The sequence below is a fragment of the Staurois parvus genome, unplaced genomic scaffold (assembly GCF_062004578.1).
Source record: "Staurois parvus isolate SC_StPar_1 unplaced genomic scaffold, SC_StPar_1.0 ptg000757l, whole genome shotgun sequence".
Lineage (NCBI taxonomy): Eukaryota > Metazoa > Chordata > Amphibia > Anura > Ranidae > Staurois > Staurois parvus.
In genome coordinates, this window is record NW_028318553.1 from 339589 (window position 1) to 361357 (window position 21769).

The 21769-nt window shown below is 43.1% G+C and overlaps 1 protein-coding gene across 3 annotated transcripts in view; it reads right to left on the reverse strand.

Moving 5' to 3' along the window:
• BRPF1 (bromodomain and PHD finger containing 1) overlaps positions 1 to 21769 on the reverse strand; it is a 65507-nt gene that overhangs the window by 16337 nt on the left and 27401 nt on the right. For all 3 annotated transcript variants that reach the window (XM_089654335.1, XM_089654337.1, XM_089654336.1), the window contains 3 exons: positions 20098 to 20418; positions 9819 to 10112; positions 4828 to 4975 (listed from right to left, as the gene is read on the reverse strand). In XM_089654335.1, coding sequence (XP_089510461.1) covers positions 4828 to 4975; positions 9819 to 10112; positions 20098 to 20418 — 763 coding nt within the window. The remainder of the gene's footprint in view (positions 1 to 4827; positions 4976 to 9818; positions 10113 to 20097; positions 20419 to 21769) is intronic.

The window sequence follows — 21769 nt, forward strand, 5'->3', positions numbered from 1 at the left end:
TTTACTAAAGCTGGAGAGTGCAAAATCAGGCTCACATCTGCATAGAAACCAATCAGCATGCAGGTTGTATTGTCAAAGCGTAGCCTCCCTAGCAGTCTGATTATGTCAGTATTTCTGTGCTCAAAGCGGTACATTTTTTTGCATGGAAATATGTAGTTGTTTTTAATGTAGGCCTGTAATTTTTAGGAATAATTTACTGAAATCTGTCCGAACAAGAGTCTAGTAAACATCCCGGGTATGTTAAAATTTGAAGCACAAAATCATACATTATAATTTAATAAAAAGTAATATTATAATAAAAATAAATGTAATTCAATAATATAATCAAACCAAAAACACTGAAATTTGAAATATAGCACCAAGTTCGCACATCACTGAGCAAAGTCGCAAAATTGTTTTCAGTGTCTGATGAGGAATTTCCCCCACGAATCATTATCACTCAATTCTGCAAGTGGTTCTATTTACTATCGCTGTTCTCTAGCCGGTCTAAAATCAATTTTGACCTAAAGGGACGCTTTTTGGACGCCATGGACATTTCTCAGTTTCCAGGCAGAAACAACAGTAAAAATGCAGGCAGGGCGCCGGACAAAGCACTCGGGACAAAATGTATGTGAAATGGTTTGATACAGTAATGTTATACTATGTGATTTTAGTGTATCTAGTGAATGTCACTTTGACATTTTTAAATTTCCCGCCGGTTCCGTCCCCTGTACGTCTCAACACTCGCAGGGAACGGAACCCGGAAGACAGATGCCGGCATCGGCTGGAGGACATTGCCGGGGATGCTGCAGGATGAACATCGCGGGAGCGCAGGACAAGGTAAGCGAAGAAGGTATCCCAGAGCAGCGCCGCAGGGTATTCCTGAGTGTAGCTCGGGGTTACCGCTTGTGGTGCTGAAACTTTACCCCGAGCTACACTCAGGAATACCGCCAGGGTGGTTAATTGAACAAGCTGAGTTTAGAAGCTGATTGGTTTCTATGCAGAAGTGAGCCAGATTTTTCACTCTCCAGCTTTAGTAAATAAACCCCAGTGTGTTGCCTAATGCCACCAATCGAACCTGGCCTTTTTACTTTATATCCTAAGGAATTTGGATTTTCAATCAATCACTTTCGGTGCCAGTGGTCACCAGGAAAAATATAGAGGGTGAATCTTTCCAATGAGGACACAGCAAAAAAAAAATCTGACACAGATTCTCATCACTTTATCTGATCCAAAATTTGGCAAATTTGCTTGATATGCAAAGGAATTTAATTGGGCTAATGGGAGTACTTATTCTTTAAAGCTCAGGTGAGAAAGACCAATGATCATCATAAAATATTAGTAAGAAGAAAATTAAATAGCTGACTGTCGTATTATCAAAAGCCACAGATTACATTTTTGGGGAAAAGTTTGTCATCAACCACAGCCAAAACATGCACAGTAGTTAACTATGCGAACTACAGTATTTTTATATATACACGTGAATTCTGATCAGATAATTGAAAAAAATATCTAATCAACGTGTATTAATCATTTAAAAACCTTATTTCTAAGTTAAATTTGTAATTACATTATAATATAGGGCAGCTACAGTATATTAGTAGCATATTGAGGCTATGTTCTATATTTTAGTAAAGAGGCCATTTGACCTAGGTTGCCTAAACTTTAGGACACATGAGAAAGAACATTTTGATCAAGGTAGCAAAGAGGATATTTTGTTAAAAAATAAGTGATTTATTAATGCTGAAATTAGTCTTAAAGTGTTACTAAACCCCGGACCCTGCATTCACTATATCTGGTCTCCCCGGACCCTGCATTCACTATATCTGGTCTCCCCGGACCCTGCATTCACTATATCTGCTCTCCCCGGACCCTGCATTCACTACATCTGGTCTCCCCGGACCCTGCATTCACTACATCTGCTCTCCCCGGACCCTGCATTCACTACATCTGGTCTCCCCGGACCCTGCATTCACTATATCTGCTCTCCCAGGACCCTGCATTCACTATATCCGCTCTCCCCGGACCCTGCATTCACTACATCTAGTCTCCCCGGACCCTGCATTCACTATATCCGCTCTCCCCAGACCCTGCATTCACTATATCTGGTCTCCCCGGACCCGGCATTCACTATATCCGGTCTCCCCGGACCCGGCATTCACTATATCCGGTCCCCCCGGACCCTGCATTCACTAAACCGGTCCCCCCGGACCCTGCATTCACTATATCCGGTCCCCCCGGACCCTGCATTCACTATATCCGGTCCCCCCGGACCCTGCATTCACTACATCCGGTCCCCCCGGACCCTGCATTCACTACATCCGGTCCCCCCGGACCCTGCATTCACTACATCCGGTCCCCCCGGACCCTGCATTCACTACATCCTGTCTCCCCGGACCCTGCATTCACTACATCCTGTCTCCCCGGACCCTGCATTCACTACATCCGGTCTCCCTGGACCCTGCATTCACTACATCTGGTCTCCCTAGACCCTGCATTCACTATATCTGGTCTCCCTGGACCCTGCATTCACTATATCTGGTCTCCCACAATACACAGAAAGTGGAACTGCAATTATTTTAGTAACTATAAACTGCTAAATACGTTTTCTCATCAGCAGTTAGAGCAGTCTTGTGACTTATATCAGTGTCCAGCTGAGCACTGGTTAAAGCTTGTAGGAGGAGTATTCATTCTGCTCTAGGAAGATGCAGGACCCCTGACCTCTGTCTGGACAGTGCTGATTGGCCCTGTGCTGATCACATGCAGTCTCCCAAGAAAAAAAAAAACCTCTCTAGCAATACACACCAAACTGAGCAAGTGCAGAGTGACTCCACACGATATGTCTCATCAGAAGACAAGAGGGAGACACTGGAAAAAGGGGAGGATCAGAGAAGACAGGATCAAACTGCATTTTTACACAGTGCAGATGATTAACCCCTTATGTTCCACAGTGAGTAACAAACATGCTTTACTACATATACAGACTGATTTTACTGTTGTGGGTTTAATAACACTTTAATGATAAGGGATTCTGAAAAATCGATAATACAAGTATGGATGAGGGAAACATATTGCAAACACACGTATTAGCTCTCTGCTTCTGACTTGACAGTTCTAAGTGTCCAAAAGTATGTACATCCCCCCTCTACATCAGGGGGTCTCCAAACTTTGGAAACAAAGATCCAGTTTACTACCCTTCAAACTTTAGGGGGGCTAGACTGCGGCCAGTGGGGGTACACAATGCCATAGGCATTGGTGTCAGTGGGAGGAATAGTGCCCTATCATTGGTGTCAGTGCAAAAATTAATTCCCCTTCTCTGGTGTCAGTGGGAGGATTAGTACCCCATGGTTGGTGTCAGTGGAAGGAACAGTGCCCCAAAAAATAGATAAAAGGCCAGCAAAGGGCTGCATCCGCCATACAGGCCACAGTTTGGAGACCCCTGCTCTACTTTATGGAGTTCAGATGTTTCCAATACATGTTAGCATACATGTTAGACAATTGTGCACCTCTACCCTTGTGACAGTTTGGGGAAGGACCTTCTCTGTTCCAGTATGACAGTGTCCCAGTGTACAGAGACATGGATTTAAAGAGATCCTGGCCGAGACCTAGCAAATTACAGGTAAAAGCACAACAAATCAAGCATTTTAAATGCTTATTTGCAGGGTTTTCCATTCCATTAATTATTTTTATTCACTTGCTATGTGCCTTTGAGAGTGCTAGAAAATTGACCTATTCTATGAAGAGTCAATCCCCTAGTACAGCCCCCTCCCTTCTCCCTGCATGGTATAGCCCTCTTAACTATTTTCTGTGCTGGCAAATCTACTTCACCCCTCCCTTTATAACCTTTTATGCGCTGTCAAGGAAGAAAAAAAAGGAGAATGCTTTGTTTCAGTCTCAGGGCTTTTGAATGTCTACACAGGGGAGGCTTTTATATGTAAATATCATGCAATGTGTTGAATGCACATATAACCTTATGGGAAGTCTTCTGTTGAAATGGTCTGACAACGGGGACTCTTAAAAGTCTGGTGTAGAGGAACTCAAGTGGCCTACACAGAGCTTTGACCTTAACCCTAGCAAGCACCTTTAGGATTAATTGGAATACAGATTATACGCCAGATTTTCCAATTAATCATCAGTACCTGATCTTACAAATATTGTTTTGGATGAAAGGGCACAAGTTCCTAAAACCACACTGTACAATCTTGTGGAAAACAAAGGTGGATGCTGCTATAACTGCATAGCAAAGGGGAGTGGGGGGATGGAATGGGATGACCAACAAGCTCATATAGTCTTGTTGGTTATCCCTTGTCTCCTCCTCCCATGCTCGTCTCCAGGACTTCTGCAGAGCTTCCCCCATCCTCTTGAACTCTCTAGCCCAATTTATCAGACTATCACCTACTCTGCTTACTTTTAGGCAATCTCTGAAAACCTATCTCTTCAGGGAAGCCTATCCTGCCCTCAGCTAATAATGGAATCTTCTACTCCTACTACCGGTTCATTCCCCACAGTTACTACCTTTTATACCACTAGCCCCTCCCTCTTAGATTGTAAGCTCCAAGGAGCAGGGCCCTCCTATCCCTCTTGTATTGAACTGTATTGTTGCTGTATTGTCTCCCGTTATATTGTAAAGCGCTGAGCAAACTGTTGGCACTATACAAATCCTGTATAATAATAATATTATAGGTGGTCAGGTGTCTACATCCTTTTGGCCAAATATTGTGAATAAGAGAACAAGGGGCCTGTGCGTAGTCAGGAACCTTCACAAGGAGGACACTCGCCACTTTCGGTCTCATTACTCATCACTTGCTCAATTTGTTTGCCACTTCTGTTTAGGTTCAGTAATCTTACCTGGTTCTGTCTGATGCAGCACTGCTGCTGCTGGTGCTGCTGGACTCGGAGTCGGAGCTGCTCCGGGGAAGATTGCAGTCAGTGCGGTAAATTAAAAAACTTTTTTTCACCTGCTGGTTGCTGCCACTGAAGCCATTGGTGGGCAAGTCTGTAAATATGGAAACACATTAGATAATGGGAGAATCTCATTTTTCTTTTCTGGCCTACTAGGTTAATGATTGTCCCAATACAAGTGGTGAAGGCAGGGGTTGGGGGGGGGGGGGATCCTAATTGTAGGGAGTGTCTTACACAACTATATGAAATGTGGATCAGCTCCTGTACAGAAGCACACTAAGTCGGATACAACCAGAGCATGGCTTTAGGGCCGATTCACATCATGAATTGCACATGAACACTGTGCATTCCTATCTGATTCATATGTGATTCAGGTGTAGTGTGATTTCAGTCTATTGATTTGAATAGGCTGAAATTGTGCCAGACTGCACCAAAAGTAGTGCATGCACCAGCAACTGGATTGCATGGTACTACGATACCATGCGATCCGATGCAGGCAAACACACTGCGTTTGTGACCTGTGTTTGGGGTGTCATTAAAACTGACACCCGCCGCAGATCGCAAGTGCAGTGTATTTTGAACACGGTATGTTCCTGCACCGTATTCTGGTGTGAACTGGCTCTGAAGGTATAAACAAAAGACAAAACTGTGGCCAAGCTAAGGACATTCAAGTGTTTACATATTCTTAATATGCAAAATGAGCTTTAAAACAATCTCTCACTCACCTCTGTAGTTTTAGGTACTGTGGGGTTCCTGAAAGTTCACTGAAGTCACATCTGAGCTCTCCTCTTTCTGTGCGCTTTACTCAGTGCACATTAGGCCCCTTTCACATGGGTGGACTACGCCAGCTCAGTGGGGGGATCTGTCTGCTGATCCCCGCTGAGCAGTCGGATGACAGGTCTGTGTCCGCTCTGCATAAGCTTTCCTTTATGGGCAATTGGACGTAAACTGACTCGACCCTCTAGACCAGCAATGGGCAAACTACGGCCCGCGGGCCGTATACGACCCGGCAGACCTTTTAATCCGGCCCGCGGAGCATGATACTGTCAGGACGGCTGTCAGGATGTGTGTAGGCGGGGCAGCGTGACGAACGTGAGGGGAGCTAGGCTCCTCTCACAGTCCGCCCTGAAGACCGGAACGGCGCGAGAACACGGCGAGAAGAACGCGCGGAGCAAAGGTAAGTGAATTGACACAGGGGGGACTTAATATGGGGGATGAATTACTATGGGGGGATGAATTACTATATGGGGGATGAATTACTATATGGGGGATTAATTACTATGCTTACTATGGGGTAATATTACTATACTTACTATGGATGACACATACACATCATTCATCTACTCTTGGTCCGGCCCCCGGGTCCAATATATGAACCCATTGCGGCCCTCAAGTCAAAAAGTTTGCCCACCCCTGGTCTAGACGGATAGGGAGCAGATCACCATCCGCCTGTTTTTAGTGGATCGGATGCAGGCAGGTGTGAACAAACACATGTCCATTTAGATCCACCACTCCATAGAGGGCAATGGATGGTCTGATCGGGTCTGCCTGAAAGATGGACAGGCAGACCCAATCGGTCGACCAGCGTGAAAGGGACCCTAGAGTTACATTAGAGATAAGAAGGGTGACAACTAAGGACTGGGAGGGCGAAACCAGGAGAGTTGAGCTGCTAAGGCTGTCTATATGTGAGTAGATTGTTTCATTCAGCCATAGGGCTAAAAGCTGGAAAGTGGATGGATGGCATTGTATTCTAACAGCAGCAGACACCAGCTGTAAACTGAGTATAAATTGTTCCATGATGTCTGCAGCTACAGAGGTCAGTGATGGCTTGTTTTAAAACTTAATTACTGCTTGCTAACAATATGTACACTCTTGCATTTTGCTGTATGAAATGCATGTCAGGTATAAATCCCATTCTTTCCTGTGTGGTTGGTTCACATCTATGCACTGTATTTTGTGTGAACAACGAAGAGAAATTCAATGGGCTCTTTCGCCGCTACAGGTGAGCATTACCATTTGCATAGAATACACATGCAACAGAGTAAATCTAGTCTGAATGTCCATAGCCTGGCCACAGTTCTACTTTAAGAGCAGGCAGAGGATGTTGCCTGCACACATCTAAAGGGGAAGGCATGCTGTGTCTGTACTCCTACACATTTCATTTCGGTCACTCTTGTGGATGAGTGGTGACACAGAGGGGTTTATTTACTAAAGCTGGAGAGTCCAAAATCAGACTCCCTTCTGTATAGAAACCAATCAGCTTCCAGGTTTCATTGCCAAAGCTTCATTGAACAAGCTGAGGTTAGAAGCTGATTGGTTTCTATGCAGAAGGGAGTCTGATTTTGGACTCTCCAGCTTTAGTAAATAAACCCCAAAGCTCCTAACATGTCTAATTCTGCCACAGCTGTGACGAATGCTATAGTCATCATGACTGCAAAAAATGGGAATTTTTAGGTTTTATTTTTTTTTATTTTTTATGGAGAAGGTGTTCGTAGTCAATTTAAATGGAAATACTTGATTTTTTTCAAAGTATCTGAGTTATATGAAAAAATGCACCTTGTTCCAGCAAACACTATTAGCACTTCAGTTAATTACTTAAAGGAGAGCAGTTCATAGTTCGCAGCACTCCTGTGACCCGGGTTTCATTTGACAGCAGGCTAAAGCCCTGACATCACTCAGCCAGTCCAAGCTGGGGAAAGACCCCGATTTAAAAGTCTCTCAGCGATCTGCATGGGGTGGGGGGTTAAGGCAGAGAGAGGTGACTTACAGTCACCACTCTCTGCTCACAGTGGCAGTGAGAACTCAGCAATCAGCGGTTATGTGATCGTTGAGTTCTCACAATAGAGCTGGCGGGGGAACGATGCTGCATCCACCTAGGTAAGAATAATTTGGGGAAAAAAGCAAAAGCAAAACTTCTCCTTTAAAGTCTAACCTTACATTTAATATCCCTTTAAACAGCCTGCTTGGGTCAAGCTTCCCCAAACAAACTATTTATTGCACTAACAGGTGCATTTGCTGGTCACGCTGTATTACCTGTATGTAGCCTCAGTATACAGCATTGTTTTCCAGCAGTTGGACGGACTTCCCGTGCCACTCCCAGAACATAAAAGAGTCAGGCTGAGTGCTGCTCAGCCATTTATGGAAGGCTTTGCATTCTATGAATGAATACAAAACTTTCTTCGTTTGGATGAGGCGGAGATCATGATGTCATCCACCCACCCAGCCAATCAGAGAAAGTTTTGTATTTATTTATAGAATACAAGCTCCATGTGAATGGTTGAGCAGCACTCAGTCTGCGTATTATGTTCTGGGAGCAGGACGGGAACTCTTTCTCCCACTGCCGAATACAGATCTGTATACTTTACGTAGCTGAGGCTACATGCAAATACAGTGTGCCCAGCAATTGCACCTGTTAGTCCAGTAAATAGTCTGTTTGGACCAGTTTAGCCCAAACAAACTATTTAAAGGAACTTTAAAAGTGTAGTTAGGCTTTCAATGAAACTCAGAGTAGGTCTGAACCAGAGAAAAAATTATCTGCTCTTAAGAAGCTTTTGTTACTGTTTTTCATAAGTCGTTCATGAAGGTAATAGGGAATGGATGTACAAAGATACAGCATGGCCCCTACCAACCCTATATTTAATCAGATAATGAATTTTGGGGTCCAAACTTCAAAAACTTACTATTGTGGATAAACTTTTCTCCAATTGCTCTACAGGATTTATTAATTGGATATCGTCAGTTAGGATGTAACAAGCTGACCAACCTCAGGAAAAGGAAAAAAACAAAAAAAACCTCTTTTCCTGTGGTCAACAGTTTTCTTTTCCTTCAAGGCAAGATGATCCCCAGGGGTGTCTGACAATTACATACACAGAACATACAAACTGTAGGATAACATTTTGCTTGCCTATTTGTCTGTTGGGGCCAACAATGGATACAGCAGCTGGATCATTTGCTAGCCATTTGCTAACTATAAAAGTAGATGTAAATCCTAGCTAGATGACTTTTAGCTTGGTAACGCACCCTGTATCATGAACCATTGCATTTTTTCCCATGAATTTCACCTTATTACCTTATTTATCCAATGCTGCTGATCTTTTTTCAGCTGCAAGTCATTGGTCTGGACTGGATATTGGCGGCAGAAGAAGCAGATTAGGACTGTGCAATGTATTTTGGCACAGCCGCTCTCCATCAGGAGCCCATGTGACAGAGTGAGAATACATGAGCGCAAAAGGAAGGCAGTTGTCACCCCTATACCAGGTGCCTGAACAAGGACCTTAATGGCAATATCACCAGGTATTCCTTTATTGAAAGATGCAGAATTAAAGGCTAAGTTCACCTTTTGAGAAAAAAAATGCACTTTTTTGCAGGTAAAAAAAAAGGTGAATTTTTTTTTTGTTCCGAGGAGCCTGCAGAGCACTGCACCAGTGATCAGCAGATCACAAGTGCAATGTCCAGCTCCTGCAGATTCTCAGGATAGCAGTTTGTCCATACCTCTGAAACGGGCAGGCAGTTACTTGAGAGCAGGAAGATCAACAAACTACAAGGATGCTCACCAATGCACTTGTAGTTCATTGAGAACTACAAGCTGTTAGCCATAATGGCTGACAGTACTTGTAGTCTATTCACAGGAAACAGGATGTGGCCAAGTGGGCGGAGCCCTGCACGGTCATGATGTTTCTAAATTGTGACAGTAGGTGCAAGGAGAAGATCCCCCACCTGCTGTCACAGGGAGTGGGGGGTGAGAAGATGCTGGAACCTGCTATATGTTCCACCCTAAAAACCGGGTGGAACATGTAACATGCTCCAAAGGTGAACTTATCCTTTAATGCAATTAAAAAATACCTTTTAAAATTGCATGAACAAGGTAAAATGTTTTTGAGATATTAGTGAGTGGGATTAGATCTGCTTTAACCTGCAGTGTCTTGGCCCCGACTTACCTAGAGAGGCATCTTCTGCTGACTTGTCACTGTCGCTTTCACTGTCTGAACTGGATGTTGGCCTGGGACTCCTGCCTCTTTTCCGCTGCCTCTGGGACCCCCCCATTATTGACAGTTGAGGGGGTCCAATCGGACTGTTGATTTGCCCCGACGACAGGTGGCTGTCTCTGTTCTTAGGTGGCCTCCCAGGTCTCTTTGGAGGTCCTGCAGTTTTGGGGTTCTTCTTGGAGAAAAGGACAGAAGTCCTTCTACCAACTTCATGTGCAGGGGTGGAGGAAATGTTTGGGCCAAGTCCTGAGAGGAGACAGACAGGCAGAGATAGCGCAGGATGTTAAGATTTAGAACAGGAGAGATTGCTCAGGGGCTCAAGAATGAAGAACAGAGGTGGATAGAGCACAAGGCATGAGGAGGGACCCCATAATGTATGGTCTCCAGAGAAAACAAAAATGTAGCATTAAAAATTGCAACTCATTTTTTTTAAACCAGTTTAGCATACAGATCTCTAAATGCAGCTCTGCAAGAACCAATGGACCTCTTCCCTGGGCACCAAAAACACAAACTGGCCAAATGTTAAGGTTTAAATAAACACGCTTTATTGATAGAAAAAAATGGTAACATTACCCAAGAGGAATATTCGGAATGTACAGCGCTTGATTACAATTCTATAAAAAAAATAAGCTCAAAAAATATATATAAATCTGTCGAACCTCACAGTATGAAAACTGAGAATAAAGGTTACAAAGACCTGATGAAAGCAAGGCAATATAAAACAGCAGTTAAAGGGAAACAATAGTATTTATATATAAACATGTGCGTGTTATCAGAATCATGCAAATAATGATGTTGGTGTGTATTTAAAGAGAACTATGGTCTTCGTTTTTATTATATATACATAAAAGAGAACAACCTAATGTAAGTAATGTTAACACGAGTCAAGGTTTGAAAAACCTTGGTTTTCTATGTGTCGTTTGTCATTATTCATATACACAGGGACATATGTGGCTTCCTGCTTAGTAGTTCCACATAATACTTTGATTTGCTAATCCTTCCTCACTGCATTAGTTTAATCTGATTGAACACAACAGACTGTCTGCAGTCTCTATGACACAAAACACACATGCAGCTCTATGCGATTTAGGCTGTCTATGATTAAAAGTGAACCTGTGCCTAAGCTATGAACATAAAAGTATTAAAACGGGTAAAAAAGGGGCTTTAAAAGCCCTCACTGACCTATGAAGCTGCAGGCCCTGTGGATCAATTCATTCTCAAATTTCAAAATAGAAGCAGTGAAGACCTCCTCCCAGCAGTGACACAGTAGCCCAGCTCTCCACTCTCAGCAGTGACCCAGTAGCTCAGCTAACCCTGCTCCCCCCTCCCATTAAATCAGTAGCTCTGCTCCCCCCTCCCAGACTTCCTGCCTTGTGTATCCATTAGAGATCACAAACCTCATGAGCTACTGCAGACAGGGAGGAGCTGAGCTTCTTAGAGAAGGACCTGAAGAACCTGTGAACTTTCAGTATGAATTACTCCCAGGCCTACAGAAGCCTCTCCTAACAGATGTTGCTTGGGTCCCTTGAGCAAGGAGCAATCTCTGCCTTTCAAATAAGTTCCCACTAACACCAATGATCTTTTGAGCTATCTGTAAGAAGGGGAATCATTCACTGATCATCACATTAATATACAGAGCTGTAAACATTGTAATTCAAGGGTTCCTCCATGTTAAAAGGTTAAGAAAGGCTGGCCTTCAGCCACAGACATCAGTGAGGGCTGCTTCTAAAGCTCATTTTCTGCTCAACACCATACTAAACCTCTGGTTTAAATGACCTTAATACACTCCAGGCACAAACAAACAAAATGAGAAGTCCTACAGTTCTCTCTCGCTTTTTTTTTTTAAAAAGCAGCCTAAGTAGAAAGGCCTGTCCTATGCCAACATGCTGCAAGCAAGATCCTTGTGCTTAGTGTGGAAGCAGTGGCCTCTTTACAGAAGTCAAATGCACCCCCTGCTGAGAGACAGAATTCTGTATTCAGTAGGGAGCCTGAGATTTGTTGGTTGTAGATTCAATCTCTGTAGAAAGACCACTGCTGGTAGGGCATAGGCTTTTCTACTCGGGCTATGGCTACTTGCTGAAGTAAACAAACTGTAAGACTGCACATGCTTTGTTTAGATGCACCTGGAATGTAACTATGTACTATGGCCAGAAATAAATTTCAACTTTCGTTCCAGAGGTGGAGCTTTGCTTGCCCCCCCTCGAGTCACATTGGTGGACAGTGATACCACCAAACATAGTTATGGGATAATAATTAGGCAGGCCAAATCTGACTTCAGAAAAGAGGAGATATACATAATACAGTTTTGGGCTTCCTGGGGAACTCCTATGGATGCCAGAATGTATGTTTAAGATTTCTAGGTTCCCGATTTCCAGTCCCATAAGCTTAGTGTCAATACTGATGTACAGAATACTGTATGAAACCTGGTCTAAAAGAAACATGCAATAGGGAGAAAATGCGGAACTTCTATTCAAAATGCTAACTGCCTCTAGTTTCAGGACTCTAAGCATCACTCACAAGAAGCAATTATGTGGTAAGTTAGGTTGGAGAAAACTTCAAGCTCCTAATCTGCTATTTCCTGCTCTAGGTCAGGGGCCTCCACATGTTCCCAACAAGGGTCAAGATTAAAGTGGAGCTCCACCCAAAAGGGGAAGTTCTGCTTTAAGGACTGCCAGAATTTGACAGGTACCCACTCCCACTTCCGGTCCGATCACCTAGGCCAGGGGTGGGCAAACTGCGGCTCTCCAGCCTTTGTGGAAGTACATTTTCCATGAGGCATTGCAACATTACAAAACTGACAGTTACAGCTATGACTTGCAGAGGCATGATGGAACTTGTAGTCCTGCAACAGCTGGAGAGCCGCAGTTTGCCCACCCCTGACCTAGGCGACCGGAAGGTGTCCTCCTTCCCTCCCTGTAGTCTTTTGGGACACGTGACAGGTCTCAGAAGACTACAGAACCATTCATGAAGCGCAGTGCTACTTGCGCATGCGCAGTGGGTACCCGGCTGTGAAGCCGCAAGCTGTCACAGCCGGGTGCCCACATTGAAGATGCTGGCACCTGGAACACAGGACGGCTGGTGAAACGGGCTGCGGGGGACACACCGTGGGACAGGTAAGTGGCTGTTTATTAAAAGTCAGCAGCTACAGTTTTTGTAGCTGCTTTTATTTTTTGACAGGTGAGTGGAACTCTGCTTTAATGTCCTTCAGTAGAAACTTTTTCATTGTCACTGGGATTAAAAACTGTGACTCAGATTTGGTGGTCACAGGGAGTAAGAAAATTACTGCATGTGGTCAGTAGGAGGAGGAATAGTTCCCCATATTTTGTATCAGTATCAGTGGAAGCAATAGTACCCCATCACTGTTGTCAGTGGAAGGAATAGTGCCTCATCACTGGTGTCCGTGGAAGGAATAGTTCCTCATCACTGGTGTCCGTGGAAGGAATAGTGCCTCATCACTGTTGTCAGTGGAAGGAATAGTGCCTCATCACTGGTGTCAGTGGAAGGAATAGTGCCTCATCACTGATGCAAATGGAAGGAATAGTGCCTCATCACTGGTGTCCGTGGAAGGAATAGTTCCTCATCACTGGTGTCCGTGGAAGGAATAGTGCCTCATCACTGATGCAAATGGAAGGAATAGTGCCTCATCACTGATGCAAATGGAAGGAATAGTGCCTCATCACTGATGCAAATGGAAGGAATAGTGCCTCATCACTGATGCAAATGGAAGGAATAGTGCCTCATCACTGATGCAAATGGAAGGAATAGTGCCTCATCACTGATGCAAATGGAAGGAATAGTGCCTCATCACTGGTGTCAGTGGAAGGAGTAGTTCCTCATCACTGATGCAAATGGAAGGAATAGTGCCTCATCACTGGTGTCAGTGGGAAGTAACAGTGCTCATCTGGCCCACGGGCTGCAGTGTGGAGACCTCTGTCTATCAATGGTGTTATGTGTTGAATTTATTAGACCAACAAACAGGCCGGGCAAACAGGATTTTTTAGAAGAGGAGCTCAACAGCCTGCTTCAAGTAAATAAAAAGGTAGTCGCAAGGCTGTGCATATACACTATACATGCCATCAGTCATCAGAAGGCATGCAATGCTGAATTTTCCTACCTCACTCTTGGTAATGAAGTCAGAGAAAATAAAATTCAAATACTGAAAACGTTCTCACTTGCCAGGCAGACCAAGCAGGCAGCAAGCTGATTTCAGTACAGCAAATTGACAGGAATCTGATGGGCATGTAAAGTGGAGCACTAAGCAAACAGTTCAAATACATACATGTGACCTGTAATTCTGTCTAGACAGTAAGGGCTGTCAGTCTGTGCAGTATAGATCATTCGAAAGAGGAGAGCGCTACAAAGCTTACCGTCAGTCCAGTATGAATGGTATTTTTTATGACAAGTAATAAAAGCTCCTTCTTCATCAGGGCTTGTGTGCTGGCAGCAAATTCAAATTTACACTGAACAACAAATGCAATTCGATACAAAGAGCATGGAATCCAGTTTGCGGTCACTTTGGTGACCTACATCCCATGCTATTCGTATCATTTTCCAATTATTATGAACTACAATTTACTGCCAGCGCACACGCCCTGATAAGGTGAGAGTTTTGATCCCCCAAAAATGCATTTTTTAAAAAATGACTTGCCGTGAAATATAACAGGACTGGACTGACTCAAGCTTTGCGGCACTCTCATCCTTCTAATGGTCTACAAACTACTCCAGGGACCTTTAGGGATGCCACGGCTGACAGAGAGCTGCCTCTAAATGTTAGATTTTGAATCTTGATTTCTGTCTACTCTGGGTTCCAGCACATACCTATAGCTGTGATGTGTAGAAGAGGTAAGTGAATCACATTACTAATCTTTTACCCAGGAAACAATTCACATGCATCTTGAATCCCTGCATTTAGTAGGTCCTCTCACACAGGAGGCAGAGAGAGAAGGGTGCTGACAAAGCAGTAATGTCTACTGGCAGTCCAAAAAAGCAAGCAGAAGGCAGGGCTGGGGAACAGAATCTACAGGTGAAACTCAAAAAATTAGAATATCATGCAAAAGTTCATTTATTTCAGTAATGCAACTTAAAAGGTGAAACTAATATATGAGAGAGACTCATTACATGCAAAGCAAGATAGTTCAAGCCGTGATTTGTCATCATTGTGATGATTATGGCTTACAGCTCGTGTAAATCCCAAATCTACAATCTCAGAAAATGAGAATATTGTGAAAAGGTGCAATATTCTCGGCTCAAAGTGTCCCACTCTAATCAGCTAATTAAGCTATAACACCTGCAAAGGGTTCCTGAGCCTTTAAATGGTCTCTCAGTCTGGTTCAGTAGGAATCACAATCATGGGAAAGACTGCTGACCTGGCAGTTGTACAGAAAACCATCATTGACACCCTCCATAAAGAGGGAAAGCCTCAAATGATAATTGCAAAAGAAGTTGGATGTTCCCAAAGTGCTGTATCAAAGCACATTAATTGAAAGTTATGTGGAAGAAAAAAGTGTGGAAGAAAAAGGTGCACAAGCAGCAGGGATGACCGCAGCCTGGAGAGGATTGTCAGGAAAAGGCCATTCAAAAGTGTTGTGAACTTTCACAAGGAGTGGACTGAGGCTGGAGTCAGTGCATCAAGAGCCACCACACACAGACGGATCCTGGACATGGGCTTCCAATGTCGTATTCCTCTTGTCAAGCCGCTCCTGAACAACAAACAACGTCAGAAGCATCTTACCTGGGCTAAAGAAAAACAGACCACTGGTCTGTTGCTCAGTGGTCCAAAGTCCTCTTTTCTGATGAAAAGAGGCTGATAGCTTCCATGCCACGCCACATTGAGGCAGTAATTGCTGAAAAAGGGGCCCAAACCAAGTACTGAGTACATATGCATGCTTATACTTTTCAGAGGTCCGATATTGTTCTATGTACAATCCTTGTTTTATTGATTGCATGTAATATTCTAATTTTCTGAGATTGTGGATTTGGGGTTTTCATGAGCTGTAAGCCATAATCATCACAATTGTGACAAATCACGTCTTGAACTATCTTGCTTTGCATGTAATGAGTCTCTCTCATATATTAGTTTCACCTTTTATGTTGCATTACTGAAATAAATGAACTTTTGCATGATATTCTACTTTTTCGAGTTTCACCTGTACATGGCCGCCATCTCTGGAATTTGCTGTCACCCTGTTTATGCCAAGCAGTCATATAGCACAGGAGAGGTGGCTGTATGGAGTATGTGAATCACATTAGAAGTCTATTGCCAGGTAAAGCATAGCATAGTATTTGGTTAAATGGCGTATTCAGCTTATTCTTGCCTGGAGCTGTCCTTTAACTCTTTCTCTACTGCTAAAACATATTTTTAAGGTTAGCCAAACCTTTTTATTTTAGCGGTATAAACAAAAAACTTACAATATACAGTATATATTATAAACAACTCTGAATGAAAATCAATATTTAAAATTAAATTCAGAATACAAAATCCTCTACCAGCATTTCTTTTTTCACATAAAGCTGAAAATACAGTGTATATATCCAGTGTATACATTCATTGTTACTTTTACTGCTATGGCCACTTCCTTGCAATCTTGTGACACAGCACATTGTAACAGACCTCCAGCCTCGCTTTTCTACGTGTCTGAACTGTTGTACAACCCAGTTCCTAAATGTGTAATCATAGGGGACTGCGGACTACTGTGGGGAATTACATTGTCATTTCCGTGTGATAAATCATGCTTATCATTCCAGTAAATATTATCTAATTGAACAATGAAACTATAGGATGGGTCTGGCTTGTACTGTACATATTAGAAGGTTTTTCGTGTTGGTGAACCATAGTACAGCTGACATTTTTAGAGTGCAAATAAAAAAACTATAGAATATATCTATGTGCTATGGCCAGCAAAGGTCTTATTGTTTTCTGTAAACATATATATTGGAAGCACCAGAATTTATTTATCAGTAGTTCACAGTTAAAGAAAGTCAATCAAATTCATATGGGGTGCAGTGGCTCTCAATTAAGACAGGGTACTGGGGACCCAAAGTTTAAGGTCTACTTGCAAAAAGTCTAAAGAGGGCGCCACATCGGAGATACAATACAAAATCTTTTTATATTAGTATTTGTAAATGTTCTGTATCTTTTAAAAATAAATAAACCCCTTTCTAACGCAGAATTCCAGGCATAGGCTTGTCATACATAGTTACATTGGACCAAAATAACTATGTATGACAAGCCTATGCCTGGAATTCTGCGTTAGAAGGGGTTTATTTTTAACTTGTACCAACCTAACTGTGTAAATGACTTACCTGGCCGGTGCCGCTGGAAATCACTAAAGTAGACACCACTACTCCAGTGATCTCAATTTGCTTCCGGGTCTGAGCATTGAAAAAACAGGTCAGTCACTCGGTGCCATTCAGAGAATTCTTTGCATTCTGATTGGATGAGGTGGGGAGCATGATGTTTCCACCTTGTCCAATCAGAGAATACTTTGCATTAATTCGGAAAATGCAAAGAAGTCTCTCAATGGTGCCCGTGTTAAGGAGCTGACCTCCTGTATTCACAAGGCATTACGCAAGTCACTCAGAATGGGACGCAAAAGCAAACTGAGATAATTGAAATAGAGGTGTCCACTTCAGTGATTTCCAATTTCAGGGACAATCAGCCAGGTATGGTACATACATAGTTATACTGGTCCAAGCTGGACCAATGCAACTATGTATAATGTGTCAATGCCTTTAATTATTCTTTAAGATATTATATATAGATCGATATCTATCTATAGATATTTCTTTTTTGCATCATTGGTTTGTCCAATAACAGATTGGTGGGAGAAGAATATGGAAGCACCGTTCATTATGGGAAGAATCTCCAGGAGCAAAGTATTCTACTGTGAAATGAATGTCACATAGGAAAAGAGGGGGGTTGTTTCTTTTTAAAGGGCACTGGTTAGTGAACTGAAAACTATTTTTTTTTCACAAAAAACAGGTTGCCCCACCACATATACTTCATAAACCGAATAAATGATGAGGAGCACACGTGTTGCTGCAGTAAAAGGGAATGCTACTGAGTGGCAGGAGGAAAGTTCTACACCTTTTTCCTTAAATGTATGAAGGTTTTAATGTATTCTGACACAGTGAGGTTAATTAAATGAATTAAATTAAACCCCATTAACTTGTACTAGTGAAGTGGAACTTATGTCAATAAGCTCCACTCATTTTGTATACAGCTTTTTGTAAAGATGTGAAGAGTTTTTGGTGTCATTGTAATGATATGAGATGCTGAATGAAACGAAGTCAAAGTTGATTTACAATCTCTGCATTGTTATGGTAACAATTAAACAGAACAGAGGCCCACTTAATGAGAAAAGAACAAACATGATTAACCCAAAACACACAAAAGATTACATTCTAGCGCCTATCGCCCATAACTCTAACTGCATTTGTTTTCAACTGTCACATGTCAGTGGATAGTAACCTATCACAGCAGGCACCCTCTTGTCATATCTGACCTTTAGGGTGTCAGAATGCAGTCCCTCCACTTCCTGACTTTAAGCAGATCAGTATTTACATATGGCTAAATACACCTTCCCACCATCATGACAGAAATTCAGTCTGTTGTGAGGCACTGCAATGTGTAATAGGAGGTGTTGGTGATGGATAGAAACTCTAAGGGCTTGTTCACACGAATGCGTTGATTTAACGCATAGTAAAGCAACCATTCCTGCATGAAACTGAGGTTGGGCCATTCAAAATAATTGCAAGGTCAGCCCTGTAAAAGAAATCCATCTGTACTTATCTTTCTGATGGCCCATATCTTGAAACACTGCCGCTTCACTGCCTGTGGCCGCTGTAGGTATTCTACACTTACAGATGTGTGAATACCTGCTCTTTCCCCCCCACACAATGGTTTATTGCATCAGCTTGTTCATCGCTACAAGACATACAAGCCAGCAGGAGAACCTACTGGGTGTGGGACGGGGGAAGAGGTATTCTAAATAATAGGGACCAGGTGAAGTGGCAGTGTATCAAGACACGGGCTGATGTACAGATGGGCTTTCTATACAGGGCTGGTGTATTTTTTAAGCGGCCCTGTTATCACAGGGTCACTAGTGCAGTAATCTCCAAAATGTCTAAACAAAGGGCCACTTTACTGCCTACCCTTCAGATTTTAGGGAGGCCAGACTGTGGCCATTGGGAGTAGAAATTCTCCTGGCATCAGTGGGTGTAAACAGTGCATCTTTGGCATTGGGAGCAGAAATAGTGCACCATGACAGCTGTTGGTGGGAGTAACAGTGCCCCTTTGTAGGTGTCCGTGGGCGACATAGTGCCCCATTGATGGTGTCAGTGGGAGGCATAGTGTCCCATCATTTGTATCATTGGCAGGAATTATGCCCCATCGTTGGTGTCATTGGGAAAAAAAAAAACCAGTGCCCCATTGTTGTTGTTAGTACCAGGAATTATGCCTGATTGTTGGTGGCAGTAGGAAGAATAGTGTCTTGCATCAGTGGAAGGAAGTGTGCCCCAAGGGTCAGATAAAGGCAAGCAAAGGGCCGCATCCGGCTCATTTGGAGACCACTGCTCTAATGTAAAACGCTAACATGCATGCATTACTGGACAGCATTAGTGTGAACAGGCCCTAAAAAGGTGACAACTGGTACAGGAGAATACTTGCTCTCAAGCTGTGTACTTCGTTTCCTTTGACATGAGACAGGTCTGTTTTAATCACAAGGTCTCTTTAACCTAGTGTTTTTTTTTTGTAAACAATATCAGGTCAATAAAAAGGTGCATTTTCAGCTGTCATTATCTCAACTATTTCTAGGTAAGGGCTATCACAAAGATTTCAGGCACAAACTATGTAAACACATGATCAAACTCAACAGAAATAGCAGCAGTTTCACATCCACGGACTGAAAACACACAGACCGAACAGTGATTTTCTATAAAGGTAAGCTGAGTGCATATCATATACACTATAAAGCAGGCTTAATCAGCATATGGATCTCCAGCAGACCATGATGGGACTTACAGAGCTGTACAGTCACACACGGCCCAACTATGGTAGTGAATACATTTAAAAAAAGAAAAAAAAAAAAGAAGAGGGAAAAAAAAAAAAAAAGAAAAAGTGCCATATGAAAGCAAACAATCACACACACAAATGTAAACAGAATTGAAACTAAACAGAGCTGCAGAAGAGGCCCCTGAGAACAGAAAGCAGTCAATTAACACAGGTCAGTACCTTTCCCCGTCTCCTGACTGCTGCTCTCTTCTGCAGCACTGTCCGTCTGTCCATCCTTCTCTGAAGGGCCGTGCAAAGGCAGGGCTCCTCTCCCACTGGCAGCACCGTGCCTGTCATTGGCTCCATCCCTTCTAGACTCTTGCTGGTGGGACATCTTGCGGCGGATAGACGTGATCTCTTTCCGGATCATCTTGGCTTGGCGCGCTTTTCCTATGCTGTGCTTGGCTGAGTTCACCTCATCCAGCCTGGCTAGCTGGATTTTCAGTTGCTCTTCAAGAGGAAGGGGTTTACTTCTGTCAGTTTGTGGGGTCCGCTCACGATCTGCAAGAGAGAGAGAGAAAAAAAAAAAAAAAAAAAAATCAGTGATTTACCAATAGTGAAGAATATTGTTATCTGTAATAGATCTGCAATTAGGTTCAGATTTGTTCTCTATAAAAGAGATGTGAGTCATATCATATGCAACAACAAACAAAGCTGAACTTCAGGCAGATATAAAAGAAACAAATTAATGTAGCTTGTAATCATGAATGCTGCCCTTAAATATACAGTATATTTCAATTACAAGCACTTAAAATAACTGATGCGAGTCAGTAGCACCCTTCTGCTGTCTACTGTACAATCTATACAACAGAGAGCAGGAGACGGCAGCACAAGGAGCTTGTCAGTCAAGTCTGTTGTCTTATATCACGTGAAGGATGACAATTGATATAATAAAGATACAGATAATCAATATACTACAAAGTCTAGAATTTAAAGCAAAATACATGCAAGGATTGTATTAATGAATACATAGCTGCTTTAGCTTTAACCGCTTCCCTACCGCCCTATAGTAGCACCACTGCTACAGGGCGGCAAACCTGCGCAAAATCACGTATATATACACGTGATTGTGCATCTCTGGGTAGAGGGGCACGCTCACGCACCACCCTACCCATGCCGCCATTGATGTCGATCACCAGGTCCCGGCCGGACATTCCCCGCTGGCACTCGGCGATTGCCGAGTACCACTGACAGGGGAGAGACCTGTATGTAAACAACATAGGTCTCCCTCCTGCCAGAAGTAACATACTGCTGTATATTTCTCTGCACAGCAGAGAGGGGGCACTTTACATTTTTTTTATCTTTTTTTTTTTTTTCTTTACCCTTGTCACCTGGCTTGTACAAGCAATTGAGAGGCTAGTTAGCCACTGGGATTGCTTGTACAAGAGAGACAACCATCAGCTCTAACAAATAGTACCAGGGTGATGTTTGCTGCTGTAGTTGTTAAAGTAAGGATGCACTGATGTTTCCAATTGATGGACGAAACAGTAATTGAGAAGGAGAGAACAGCGGGGCACAAACAGTATTCAAAACTTGACATATGTTCCAAACCTTCACTACTGTATCCAAAATATACAAAGGATTGGCTGCAGTTAAAGCGGAGCTCCACCCAAAAGGGGAAATTCCTCTTTAAGGACTGCTCCCCTGCACCCCATTAAGGATTGGCACCTTTGGGGCGGGGGGAGCGGGTACCTGAATTTGACAGGTACCCGCTCCCACTTCCGGTCCAATTGCCTAGGCGACCGGAAGCTGAAGGTGTCCTCCCTCCCTTCCTGTAGTCTTTTGGGACACGTGACAGGTCCCAAAACACTACAGGACCATACATGAAGTGCAGCGCTACTCGTGCATGCGC